At 38.6% G+C, this 13,785-nt stretch overlaps 2 protein-coding genes across 2 annotated transcripts; both read left to right on the plus strand.

Moving 5' to 3' along the window:
* The first annotated feature begins 3,018 nt into the window (after positions 1–3,018).
* taar19g (trace amine associated receptor 19g) lies at positions 3,019–7,054 on the plus strand. The gene has a single exon (XM_087271494.1). The coding sequence runs from the start codon at positions 3,628–3,630 to the stop codon at positions 4,630–4,632; it is 1,005 nt and encodes a 334-aa protein (XP_087127620.1). The 5' UTR covers positions 3,019–3,627; the 3' UTR covers positions 4,633–7,054.
* Positions 7,055–9,629: 2,575 nt separating this feature from the next.
* taar19d (trace amine associated receptor 19d) lies at positions 9,630–13,054 on the plus strand. The gene has a single exon (XM_087271524.1). The coding sequence runs from the start codon at positions 9,654–9,656 to the stop codon at positions 10,659–10,661; it is 1,008 nt and encodes a 335-aa protein (XP_087127650.1). The 5' UTR covers positions 9,630–9,653; the 3' UTR covers positions 10,662–13,054.
* Positions 13,055–13,785: the final 731 nt, after the last annotated feature.

Raw genomic sequence — 13,785 nt, forward strand, 5'->3', positions numbered from 1 at the left:
TATATCTAAGGACATATTCCCAGACTTTGGTCTGTTGAATCTATTACTTGTTCTCGGGCAACGTGTTTTTGCTGAGCGCAGAGATAAATTAATAATTAATGTAACCACGTACATGCTGTATATTGACTGATTGCTTGCTTTTATTTCCTATAATGTATAAACTTATTGTATGTTATACTTTTATATTGGCCATTATTGATTATTAAATCTGATATTCAGTAAAAGAGAGGGTATGGTTCGTATTCTCAATGAAAACGAAAGAAGGCAGTCATAGGCTCCGTTTTGTTATAAATATGCATACAGTGAAGATGACGCTCATAAATGCAGCACAACGCCTCAACATTTCTGCTGTCTGTTAAGTTAATATCAAAATGGAAATAGCAGTTCCTTCATATTTGTATTTTATTGTTAAGAAAGTGAAACAACGTAGCCAGGGAGATGTGAGTAAGGTTATACTGTACACTGTTCCTTTGAAAATTTACCCGACATGTCCTCGGGGGTCAGTTTTCCATATCAAACTTGCGAAGTCTGAATTTTCAAGGAGAGGATGCAGGACTGAACTGTGTGTAGGCTACTTAATATTGAGCCCCAATCAGAGAGGGGAATGTCGGCAGCCCTGCCTCCGTTTTCAGATGTCTCCATTTTCCCCCATCCACACTGAGATGGAGCAGCAGCGTTTTAGAATAAAAATGGCTTCTTCAGCATTTTCAAAACGCTCCGCTTTTAGCGCTCGAAAACTCCGGCGTAGTGTACCATAACCGTAGCAAAACTTATGCGTTTTCAAAATAAAACGCATTAGTGTAAACGGGGCCTCAGAGATGCTGCAACCAGGGTCTTGGCTACAAGATGGCTTGCTTGGTTTGGGACTTGTGGAGCTGCGCATCAATGGATTTGCTCTTCAGTGTTTGGACTTTCAGTCGTGAACATGAAACCGCACTGAACTAAACTAGGCATTAAGGTGGCACAGTGGGTAGAACGATTGCCTCACAGCTAGGGAATCACTGGTTCAAGCCTCGGCTGGGTCGGTTGGCATTTCTGTGTGGAGTTTGCATGTTCTCCCAGTGTTAGTGTGGGTTTCTTCTGGGTGCTCCGGTTTCCCTGACAGTCCATGTGGTACAGGTGAATTGGGTAAGCTATAAATTGTCCGTAGTGTATGTGTGTGGATGAGTGTGTATAGGTGTTTCCTAGTGATGGGTTGCAGCTGGAAGGGCATCCGCTGCCTAAAACATATGCTGAATAAGTTGAAGGTTCACTGAACTGTGGCAGAGCCAGATTAATAAAGGGACTAAGCTGAAAAGCAAATGAACTGAACTAAACTGAACTTCAACTGGACTGACACAGTTTCAGTTTACTAGAACTTCTGTTAAGCTGCTTTGACACAATTTACATTGTAAAATGCTATATTAATAAACATCAAATAAATATAATAAAGAAAAGATGCATGAGTAGCATACTATGGTGAGGAAGGCGAGATGTGTGCGCTGTGAGTGAGCATACTACTGATGAGGGAGGCAAGATGCGCATGCGAGTATTCTTTGGTGAGGAACACATGATGCAGGTGAGTAATATAGCATTCAGCCGTGAACATTAAACCACACTGAACTAAACTAGGCATTAAGGTGGCACAGTGGGTAGAACGATTGCCTCACAGCAAGGGAGTCACTGGTTCGAGCCTCGGCTGGGTCGGTTGGCATTTCTGTGTGGAGTTTGCATGTTCTTCCAGTGTTAGTGTGGGTTTCCTCTGGGTGCTCCGGTTTCCCCGACAGTCCGACATGAAGCACGGCTACAGCTGGTGGTCAACGAGATTTGCAGAGCGACGGCGGGGATGAAGTTGAAAATGGAGCCGTTAGGCGGACACTTCAGGGCTCAAAGCTACTTTAGTCATGACCAATGTTATTGCAATAACAAAAAAAAGTTTTACAGTACAAATAAAACAGAAAACAGTCTTTACAAACTGTAGGTTATTTTTAAACAATGAGATATTAAAATTTAAATTTGAGTAGCCTATATAACAAACGCATGAGAAATATAGGGGAAAACAAGAGGGCACATAAAAAAGGAAATAAATATCCCCAAATAGGGTTATTTTGGATAATAAAAGCATTTTTAAAAAAGCATTTTAATCCGAAAAGTTTGAACAAAAGGAGCTAAATAAATGAGATAAACTTTAAGTAGAAATTTCCCAGAAAGAGCAGGTACATCAATGCCACTTTTAACATTTCAGCATAAACAGTTTGACAGAAAAATAAAATATTTTATAATCGTAGACATTTTTTTAAACCTAATTTGTTAAGAAACGGTGATGCAGTGGCGCAGTAGATATTGCGGTCGCCTCACAGCAAGAAGGTTGCTGGTTCGATCCTTGGCTCAGTTGGCGTTTCTGTGTGGAGTTTGCATGTTCTCCCTGCGTTCGCATGGGTTTCCTCCGGGTGCTCAGGTTTCCCCCACAGTCGAAAGACATGCTGTACAGGTGAATTGGGTAGGCTAAATTGTCCTTAGTGTATGAGTGTGTGAGTGAATGTGTGTGTGGATGTTTCCCAGAGATGGGTTGCGGCTGGAAGGGCATCCGCTGCGTAAAAAAGGTTCATTCCGCTATGGCGACCCCGGTATAATAAAGGGACTTAGCCGACAAGAAAATTAATTTGTTAAGAAACCTTTATAGGGGTGTCAGAATCAATGATGACAATTATTTTATATCAAGTCTGTAAGACTTATTTAAGTTAATATATAGGATATTTACGAAAATACATAACTTAAATAATTTATGTTAATTAATTAAGCTAAATAAATAGCTATAATAAATCTGTGAAAACAATCGAGTCTTTATGAACAAAATATTTTACAAAAGAGGATCCTGCAGTAAAACATTTGTACTTTTTTAATAAGCATGAAGATGTGTACAAGATAGAGATGGTATAAAAAGTTAAGTTACCTGTTATTTTGCTTCTAAAGTATTTATATTTTGTTATATATTGATACTCACTGTTGGTGACATTTTTTATTTATTTTTTTGCTTTGGTTTAAATGTTGATACATGCCTAATATTCACCTTATTCTCAGGTGACGAGCGGGCGCTGCCATTTGAATCTTTTTGTCTCGCGACTTCCGGTCACATTCACTTCCATTAATTGTTTGACGTTAACAACTGCTCGTTACGCTGCTTGATGTTGCAATTTAATATTTTCTTATTATATTATGCTACGTGGTCTGTGTAGTCATGCAAACATTTGTTTGTTGAGCAAGTAGTTTGCCCATTTTCTGCCGTTTATTATTCCTTGTCATTTCTCCCATAGGCGACTGAATCGGAAGTTCTAAGACAATCGCGAAAACAGGCGCACTTCCGCATTTTAGAATCAGGTCAATACCCCAGTAAACAACAGATAACCTGATGTAATGGTTTACACAAACAGATAAGATGATAAATATGACATTTAGCTTTAAAAAACAAGGAACACTATTCAAGATTCAAACAGGCTTTCAATATGATAGTTAATTCAGAATGGACTGGGAGGACTTTTTTTTTCTTTTTTCTTTTACATCAGAGTAGGCGGTACATGGGTTGGTCAGTCTGATCCCAGACACTGTATAAATGAAAGGACAGCAGAACAAACAGAAGGAGACTCACTCATGGCCTATGAGACAGAGGATCAGGAGACTCAATACTGCTTTCCTGACATCAACTCATCATGTGTGAAGAAACAACGCTCCAGTCATGAATATAATTTTATGTATTTGTTTTTTCCATTGCTGTCAGCATGGACTGTGTTTCTGAACCTGCTGGTGATCATCTCCATCTCTCACTTCAAGAAGCTTCACACTCCAACCAACATGATTATTCTCTCTCTGTCTGTGGCTGATCTGCTAATTGGACTTGTCATGCCTATAGAGGCCATCAGACTGATCGAGACGTGTTGGTATTTTGGAGACACTTTCTGTGGTTTCAATTTAATAATAATTGGGGCGATTCTCTCAGCATCTGTTAGTAATTTAGTTTTAATTGCTGTCGATCGTTATGTGGCTGTGTGTTACCCTTTACTGTACCCACAGAAAATAACCATCTCTAACATGTTGATTAGTATCTGTCTGAGCTGGGTTTACTACTCCGCTTATAACACTGTCCTTATTATTAATAATGGATATTTTGACACTTCATACAGAACAGACATGTGTTATGGACAGTGTTCAGCCATGATGAGTTTTACTTGGATACTCACTGATCTGTTTGTGTGTTTTACCTTTCCCTGTGTGATAATCATCACTTTATATTTGAGGATTTTCTATGTCGTTCATCAGCAAGTGAAGGTTATAAACTCTCTGATGAAGGGTGGTAAATGTGTAACGGATGGTTCAGTGAAGAGGAAATCTGAGAGTAAAGCTGCTCTGACTTTAGGAATCATTGTGTCAGTGTATATGCTTTGCTGGATTCCTTACTATATCTGTGCTTTATCTGTAAACTCTTCCACAGTTTTAAGTGTTTTGACATGGGTTGTGTATGCTAACTCTGGTCTGAATCCTCTGGTTTATGCTTTATTTTACCCCTGGTTTAAAAAGACAGTTAAAGTCATCTTAACTCTGAAAATATTTGAGCCGGCATCCTCTCTGGTCAATATTTTTATAGAAAATGAATTGTAATTAAACTGGTAAAGCTGTCTCTCACAATGATAGATATTATTATATTTGATAGGATTAATTAAAACCTGATTTTATATTAACATAATATATTCCTTAACTACTGAATTTATTGCATTGTGCGTTTATGCTGGACATTGAGATGTTGGAGGTAAATAATGTTCAGATAACATTAGTGAATTACACATGAAAGCTGACCTCACTCTGAGGCAGTGTTGCATCACTTCAGTATGTGTATGTGTTTGTAGTATTTCACACCTTTAATGAATGTTTCACTGGAGGATCTTCAATATCAAGAACACATAAAAAACAAATCTTAACAATTATAATTGGTCCTTAGTGTTGTTACATCATTGATGTTTTCATTAATCAGTAAGAGTAAACAAAGACAGACCAACCCATGTGACTGCCTGGAGAGAGGCCTACTGTACCAACACTGCCATTTCAAAAGCCCACAGCAGCATTACAACAAATTAAATATATTTTCTAATTTAAGATTGACAATGAAAATAAAGTCAGGCTCTGTTTTTGTTGTAAACTCCTGATCAAGAGTGACAGCACAACACTTTGGTTTCTGCTCTACAAATTTATCAGATTGAGAGAGCAGTGGCTAAAACGTCATCACAAAGCAGCAAACTTATTTTTGAAGCTGCTGGTTTCTCTGAAACCTCAAGGTACAGAATCCTCTAGAGAACGGGTGCCCAAACTTGGTCCTGGAGTGCTGGCGTCTTGCATAGATTAGTTCCAATTTGCCTAAACACATCAGTCTGGAAGATTCTGGTGTACCTATTAAGATTAATGATTGGCTTAGGTTAGAGCTAAACTCTGCAGGACACCGGCCCTCCACGACCAAGTTTTGAGCACAACCTGCTCCTGCAGTTGTGCATAAATCTACCATTTGGACACCACTAACCAATGCTTACAAGCAGAAGAAGCCCAGACTTTAAGACTAAGGGCGTACTCACACTATGTATAGTTGCCTTCAACCAGGCCGAAGCATGCTCGTACCCTCTCCCGTCTCCTCCGACAGACCCTGCTCACATCGCATTCGTGCCTGGGCATGCTTATGTCAGCGATGATGCGCTGTTTTGTGCAAACGCCATACTCTCGCTCAGCACAGTGGAGATTTCTTTATATCGTTATATCATTTAAGTCGTTTGGGATGCAGTGACACGCAGTCAAATATTTCGCCGAACAGATCAACCCCTTTTGACACTAATAAACAATCATAAAGTCCTCGTTCTTCAGGAATTAGGAGGTTTGCTGAAGGTGCAGCTGTCGTGCAGTGAGGGAGCATAAATCCATATGAAACAGATCTTTAAAAGTCACGTCTCGTCAGTTTCGGATTCAGGCGCACTTTGCACTCACACTACGAGCATACTGTGCCCAAGTAAACAGAGTTCTGGTACACCTCTTCCAACAGGGCCAGGGTCGGCCAAGTGAACCACGCCTGAGCCCAATTCAGAGCACTCACACTTCTCAAACGATCCGGGAAATGGGCCTGGGCACGGTTCGGATAGCGTAGTGCGAGTACACCCTAAGGTCCAATCCTACCTCTACCTTTTTTGAGGATCACATTCGAAACCATACCACAACATACTTTCACATCTGACACTCAATGACATAAGAATACCCTATCAGAAAAGTCTAGTGGCTGGGAATTACCTTTTTACAGTGTCTCTATTATAAACAGTATAGATATGATCTTATTGCCACATTATATCGTTATGATACCATGATATATGCCTTCAAGTTCCATTGTATAGCAGCAAGTCTTCCAGGTTCTGAAGCAGCAAAACAGCCCCAGACCATCACACTATCACCACCACATTTTACTGTTGGTGTTCTTTTCCTGAAATCCAGTGTTAATTAGAAAAAGGTTTAAAGAGGTTTAGCTTTTGTCACGTCTCTCCACAATTTCACAAAAGTCTTGGGAATCATCTAAATGTCTTCTGGCAAACTGACAGCAGCCTTTATGTTATTTTTGCTCAGTAGTGTTTTTTTGTCTTAGATCTCTGCTATGCAAAACATTTTTGCCCAGTCTCTTTTTTCATGGACACTCACCTTAACTAGAGTCAAGTTAGGCCTGCAGTTTTTGGATGAATTGTAGCTGTGCTCTGGGATAAATTTTTTTCCATCAGGCAACCGAGAATGTTCTCCATTGTTTCATGTTTTTTCCATATGTGGATAATGGCTCTCACCATGGTTGCCAGTACACTGACCAGCAGCCCCCTCACCGAGGGACTATCTGGGGTTAGTTAGTTAGTTAGTTAGTTTATATAACACATTTCTTACAACTAAGGGTGTCATGATTTTGATTTTAAATCTAAATCGATCGAAATTCATGCTCAATTTAGATTATCGAATCAAAAAATGGAATCGTCGATGCTGCCACGCCCTCATGTCACTTCAGCTCTGCTTGCCAAGCGGAAAAAAAAAAAACATGCTTGTTGAAGTGCTTGTTGAAATGCAGATGCAGGAGACCTGTCGAAAGAACTTAAACCCTCTCCTCTTTCAATGAAGTTGTCGGTGTGGAAGTATTTTGGATTTCCAATGAGTTATGTTGAAAGTTTTTGTGTTGTCGACGAAAAAAAAAAAAAACTGCAAGCTCTGCTATGTACGCGATACTCCGCCCTGCCCCCGTTGCAAATCCGCTCGTGAAAAATACAAACTCGGCCCCTGTTTACACTAATAGGTCTTAGTTTTTGAATGGCATTTTAGGACGAAAGCAATCCACATCCACACTGGCGTTTAGCATTTCTGAACAGCCCTTCTTCATCACTACCACTGAAAACGCACATACCGTCTGACTTGACCACACACACACACACACACTTTCATGCGCTCAAGACAGCGGGTCCAGGCAGTCAGCAGGTAAGTAGACTGCTTCAGTCTTTCACTTTCTCACTTGTACTTAGTAATTTTAGCGAACACCTCAGATACTGCTGGCTGGTTCCTGTTGGTTGTGCACCTTTTTTTTTTACCAAGGCCATTATAAATAAGGACACAGATTACTGTCTATACGAGTCCCCCAGTAAAAGTGATTGACAGGTGGTAATTATGTGTGTAACTTATCTTTATTCATTTACTGTATGATTTGTTTATGGGTAAAACAAAGATCAGGTAGGTCAGGTAGTTTAAACGGTAGGCTACAAATAATTAATTCGTTATGAATGAATTAATTATTCATAATTAACTCACCGCCGCATATGACGACGATGCCATCGTCCATTGCGATGTTTCATATTAGACATCGTACAATGCCAGATCAGTCGACATCGCCAAACCCTTGTAAGTATACCACATTATTCCATCGGCAGCATGACTAACATGGCAGGGCATCTCCGCAGGCAACACAAAAACATAGAAAACTCCAGTTTTAGGCACTTAATTAGTGTGCTAGAACCGCGCTACGAAATCCCAAGTAGAACGCATCTCCTAGCTATAGTGACACCCTCCATGTACAATAATGTGAGGGAGAAAGTTATTAAAGGTCTTAGCAGTGCTCTTTTAGTAGCCTTGTGATTGCTGGACCTTCAGAGCAACACAGAGCTTCATGCCTGTCACAGCGCACAAAGGTCAGATAATATTATATTGCATAAAAGTCTTTAAATGGCACAGCTTGTGGTTTCAAATCGAAAACCGAATTGAACCAAGACTTTAGAATCGAAAATGTAATCGAATCGAGGATGTGGAGGATCGTGACACCCTTACTTACAACACAACGTTGACCAAAGTGCTGAAAACAATCAATGCTAATTAAAATAAAGCCTACATCACATGCATTACAATTAAAACATAAGACAAACCCCTCAACATTAAAAAGGCTCAAATGCTAAAGAACAAAGATGGAGTTTCAGACGCTTTTTAAAAACAGATGGAACAGGTCTGATGTGGGCTCAAAGCCTGTTCCAGAGGTTTGGGGCGATAAAAGCAAAAGCCCGATACCCACTTCGCTTACAACGAAAGAATAAACTGATCAGAAGACCTTAGTGACCTACCAGGATTATATACACATGTAGAAGGTCTGGTAAGTAAGGTGGTGGCAGATCATTTAAGGATTTAAAAACAAAAGTTAATACCTAACAGGCAGCCAGCCCAGAGAGGAAAGAATTGGGGATATGTGCTCATACTTGTGAGTCCATGTCAGAAGTCTCGCAGCGGCATTTTGTACTAATTGCAATCTTTTTAGGTCATTTTGACCAAAACCTACATATAGAGAGTTGCAATAGTCAAGTCTTCCCAAAATAAAATCATGGATCGCCTTCTCAAGGTCATTAAAAGAGAGAAATTATTTCACTTTTGTGAAGTCGTAAATGGAAAAAAAACTGGATTTAACAAATGAATATACTATTTATTTAAATTTCAGATCACTATTAAAATAAAACCCAAGGTTTCTAACAACAGGTTTTTGATGAATTGATAGCTCACCAAAACCTAGGGGCATCTGGGACACCCATCTGCACGAGGACTTTAATATCGCAGCATAGAGGCCACCAGCTTGATCATCAGGCATCAATGAACAATGAAAAAGGTGAGTGTTGCCCACCCCATCTGTATGATGCAGGGTATTCTAGGTCTGGATTATTCATTTGGTGCCAGGGAAAAGACATTTCGGGTTGGCGTCACTGTCCAAACCGCCAGTGCCGCCATCCATTACCTGGGTGCCCTTCGGGTGCACTGGTATGGGCTCGGCGAGGCACCCAACAGTTAACTCGGGTTTCTATTTAAGAATAATTTTAGGCTTATCTGTATGTACTGCATATTGGCTTGGTTCTTTATTTTCATAAATATATAATACTCTCAGGGCCATAAAATATGAGTGAAAATCATCAAATGCTCCAGATAGCTGGTAAGAAAAAAAAATGGCAAAAAAAGAGGTATAGGGTGGATTGGGAGAACTTTTTTTTTTTTGACAAATCAAAGTAGGCGGTATTTGGGTTGGTCAGTCTGATCCAGACACTGTATAAATGAAAGAACAGAAAGGAGAGCAGAACAAACTCCTAACAGGAGGAGACTCACTCATGGCCTATGAGACAGAGCATCAGGAGACTCAATACTGCTTTCCTGACATCAACTCATCATGTGTGAAGGAACAACGCTCCACTCATGGATATATCATAATATGTGTGTTTGTCTCATTGCTCTCGGTATGGACTGTGTTTCTGAACCTGCTGGTGATCATCTCCATCTCTCACTTCAAGAAGCTTCACACTTCAACCAACATGATTATTCTCTCTCTGGCTGTAAATGATCTGCTTATTGGCCTTATCGTGATGCCTGTGGAGGCCGTCAGACTGATTGACAAGTGTTGGTATTTTGGAGAAACTGTCTGTGGATTCATTTTAATTTTAATTTGGGTCATTCCCTCAGCATCTCTTAGTAATTTGGTTTTAATTGCTGTTGATCGTTATGTGGCTGTGTGTCACCCTTTACTGTACCCACAGAAGATAACCATGACAAACACACTAATGAGTATCGGTCTGAGCTGGCTTTGCTACTCAGCTTATATCTCAGCTCTCATAATTTATAATAGATATTTTGACAATTCACACAGAACAGACGTGTGTTATGGGCAGTGTTTAATCATGATGAGTTTTAGTTGGATAGTCACTGATCTGTTCATGTGTTTTATTTTCCCCTGCCTCATAATGATCACTTTATATTTGAGGATTTTCTATGTTGTTCATCAGCAAGTGAAGATTATAAACTCTCTGATGAAGCGTGGTAAATGTGTAACAGAGGGTTCAGTCAAGAGGAAATCTGAGAGTAAAGCTGCTCTGACTTTAGGAATCATTGTGCTTGTGTATTTGCTTTGCTGGATTCCATACTATATCTGTACATTAACTGTAAACTATTCCACAGCTGTAAGCATTTTGACATGGATTGTGTATGCTAACTCGGGTATGAATCCTCTGGTTTATGCTTTATTTTACCCCTGGTTTAAAAAGACAACTAAACTCATCTTAACTCTCAAAATATTTCAGCTTGCATCCTCTCTGATCAATATTTTTACAGAACATGAGCTTTAGCTAAACTGCTAAAGCTGTTTCTCATAATGGTAGATATTGTTATATGTGATACTATTAAAACTATTAATTGTAACAATTACATACAAACATAAGATCACTTTCAAGAATAATAAAGAAAAACTAGTAGTGATATCAGTGTTTCTTTTGTTTCTAATGTCCATATTTATTATACTGTGTGTTCATGCAGAGCATTGGAGATGATGGAGGTAAATAATGTTAGTGAATCAATGATGTATCAGTCATTATTGCCTTTTTTTCCAATTCACAGGTCACACATGAAAGCTGAACTCATTGTATGTGAGGCAGTGTTGCATCACATCAGTGCTGTGTGGACGTCTTTACACCTTTACACATTTCACACCTTTAATGAAAGGTTCAGTGGAGAATCATGAATATCATCAATATTAATAACACACAAAACACAAATCTACTCAGAGTTGTTATATCATTGATGTTTTCATTGATCAGTAAGAGTAAAAGACAGACCAACCCATGTGACTGCCTGGAGAGAGGCCTACTGTACCAACACTGCCATTTTACAAGCCCAAAGTACAGCATTACTACAAATGAGATATCTTTATTTCATTTAACAGTAATACTTATGATAAAAGAAGTGACCCGGCTGGTGTGTTTTTGACAGGAAACATCTCCATATTCAGAGCTTTCCCCTGATCAAGTGTGACAGCAAAATATTGAAAACCAATCACTAATTTAGAAAGTCTCCCACCTCAATCTTTGAGCAGGCGCACATACAATAACTTGTGGCATTGTCATAGTACTGCAGCAATTTGAACATATCGTCACCTTAGAATTATAAGGTTCTATCTGACATTTTTGTCAAAATTGAGTTATTGACATATTCTTATGAAATGATAACTTATTTACATCACGGGATGTTTTTTATAAGTTGTTTACATTTAAAGACTTTTTATTAAAAAAAAAAATGTTACACACATCCTGTTTGCTATTGAATGCGAAAACAATGAAGCTCAATATCTCAAAATTATTCAGAACGCAGACAGAACCTTATAATTCCAAGGTGAGGATATGATAAAAGTGGTGTTTGAGCACCAGACTTCTGTTGTAACTTTTAAACAAGCATGTCAAATTTATCCCATTATTAAGATGAAATAAATGTGGTTCTACAGATGTTTGACATGTGGCTGTCAATTGACAGGTTGCTATCATATATCACACACAAACCCTTCAAAATATATCAAAGTTTAGGCAGTCTTACATGTTTTTGCGCAAGACATTTTTGAGTCCAATAAACAAGACATCAGAACTTTAATCTAATTATTAATATTCTAAATTATCAAGTTAAGAGGAGACATCATTGGCCTAACACTGGAAATTAACTCTCTGTTTTTAATGATATTAGCATATATAATGTAAAAAGGGACCAAGAACTGAGCCTTGTGGTATCCGACAGTGTACCAACACTGCATTTTTTTATGAATGCATTTGTATACCTTGAGCTGGAACTGAACATACAAATGCCTGAATAAGCATTGAGCAGCCAAGCACAAGAGAGTAAAAGATTGTCAAGTAAAAGCTAGTTGTCGGTCTTGTGATGTTTTCAGTTGGCCATCATACAAAAACATGCTGCAAATTGCCGTTGTTAAACAACAAAGGCATTTCAAAAAGTTGAGCAGGAAGCTCATTGGCTGCTAAGGAGACAGCAACCAATCTCCTGCACCATTTATTTAATAATTAGAAGCAGATTAAGTGTGATCTATTAACCTGCGCACGCAGAGATTCAGGACAGAACTGTATTTTTGAAGGGACAGTGTGTCTGCTTTCCGAACTGTGCTAGGAAGGCAGTTCCAGAGTTTAGGTGCCTGATATGTGATATGTGAAATCTTCTGCGTACAATTGATTTTGACATTCTCTGAATAATCAATTGTCCAGAATTAATTTAGTGTAGATGAGAGCCTGTAATGGCCTGTTTCCACTGAGAGGTACAGTATGGTAAAGGTTGGTACGAGTCACGTTTATCAGGCTTGCATTTCCACAGCCAAAACAAATGACAAAGTTTCAGTCAACGTCATTCTCACTCAAGGAAATGTCAAAGTAAAGCTGCACGGGTCACTCACATATCATATAAGAAGCACTGCTCACAAAACAGATGCTTTATACAGATACATTTTTGTGTGTAAATGTTTATTATTAACCTTTCTATGAACATGATTTGATTATAAGTCAAATCAATGATAATAGCCTACTGTAACGTCTGCTATTATATAAAATAAACCAAAAATGTAACGTACACGAACACATACAGAACCTTACAGTTTCCGATATATTTCTAATTACAGAAAAACTATACACAGCATACATTTAGTCCTTATTTCTGTTAGAAAAACTATATGCAATATAGCCCACAGTCAGTGCAAACCTCTCATCTGTATCTTTGATATTCACCAGCACATGTAACCTCTGTTACAGAGTCCAAGTTCATAATAGTCCAAAAGGAAATGATAATAGTTAAGCATGGCAGTTTGTTCATGTTTTAGGTTGCTGAAGGAATCATTTGCTCCTTTATTTTTTTTCTGCTTCACTCTCGCATTTGTTCATTTATGAAAGGACCGGATGTCAGAAGCACTTCAATAATCTCACGCACGTTATCATCAGCTCAAGAAGTTAGTTATTTCAAACAAAGATGTGCGGCAAGTGATCGCAAGCTCTCTGGAGAAAGTGAAACTGCTCAGACACGCCAGATTTTGTCCTTCTTGCCTTTGTGGCTGCACTCAAAAAAAAAATGACGTTTGTTGTTTGTTCAAATTACTTCAATTCTTTAAGGTTTTGAATAGACTTGATTGTCTTATGTTTAATAAAATCAAATAACTAAAAAATGAATTAGCTAACTTACTTGTTGTTCTTTCATGTAGTCTGAACACAAATCTATGGTGTGGAACTCAACATTTTTTACAGTGTGTTCATCAAGACGACAAGGTTTGTTTGCGCTTGGGTTGACCATGGCTCATTATTATATGTATTGTGTATATTTGTGCATATATTATATATATTGTGTATATATATATTATCACAGTGTAATGTCTCAGCTGTGTATTTAAAAATGGCGGTTCCTTTGTTTTCATTCTTCTGGCTACCCGCCGACTAT

This window comes from Danio rerio, chromosome 10 (assembly GCF_052040795.2).
Source record: "Danio rerio strain M-AB ecotype USA chromosome 10, GRCz13ab, whole genome shotgun sequence".
Classification (NCBI taxonomy): domain Eukaryota; kingdom Metazoa; phylum Chordata; class Actinopteri; order Cypriniformes; family Danionidae; genus Danio; species Danio rerio.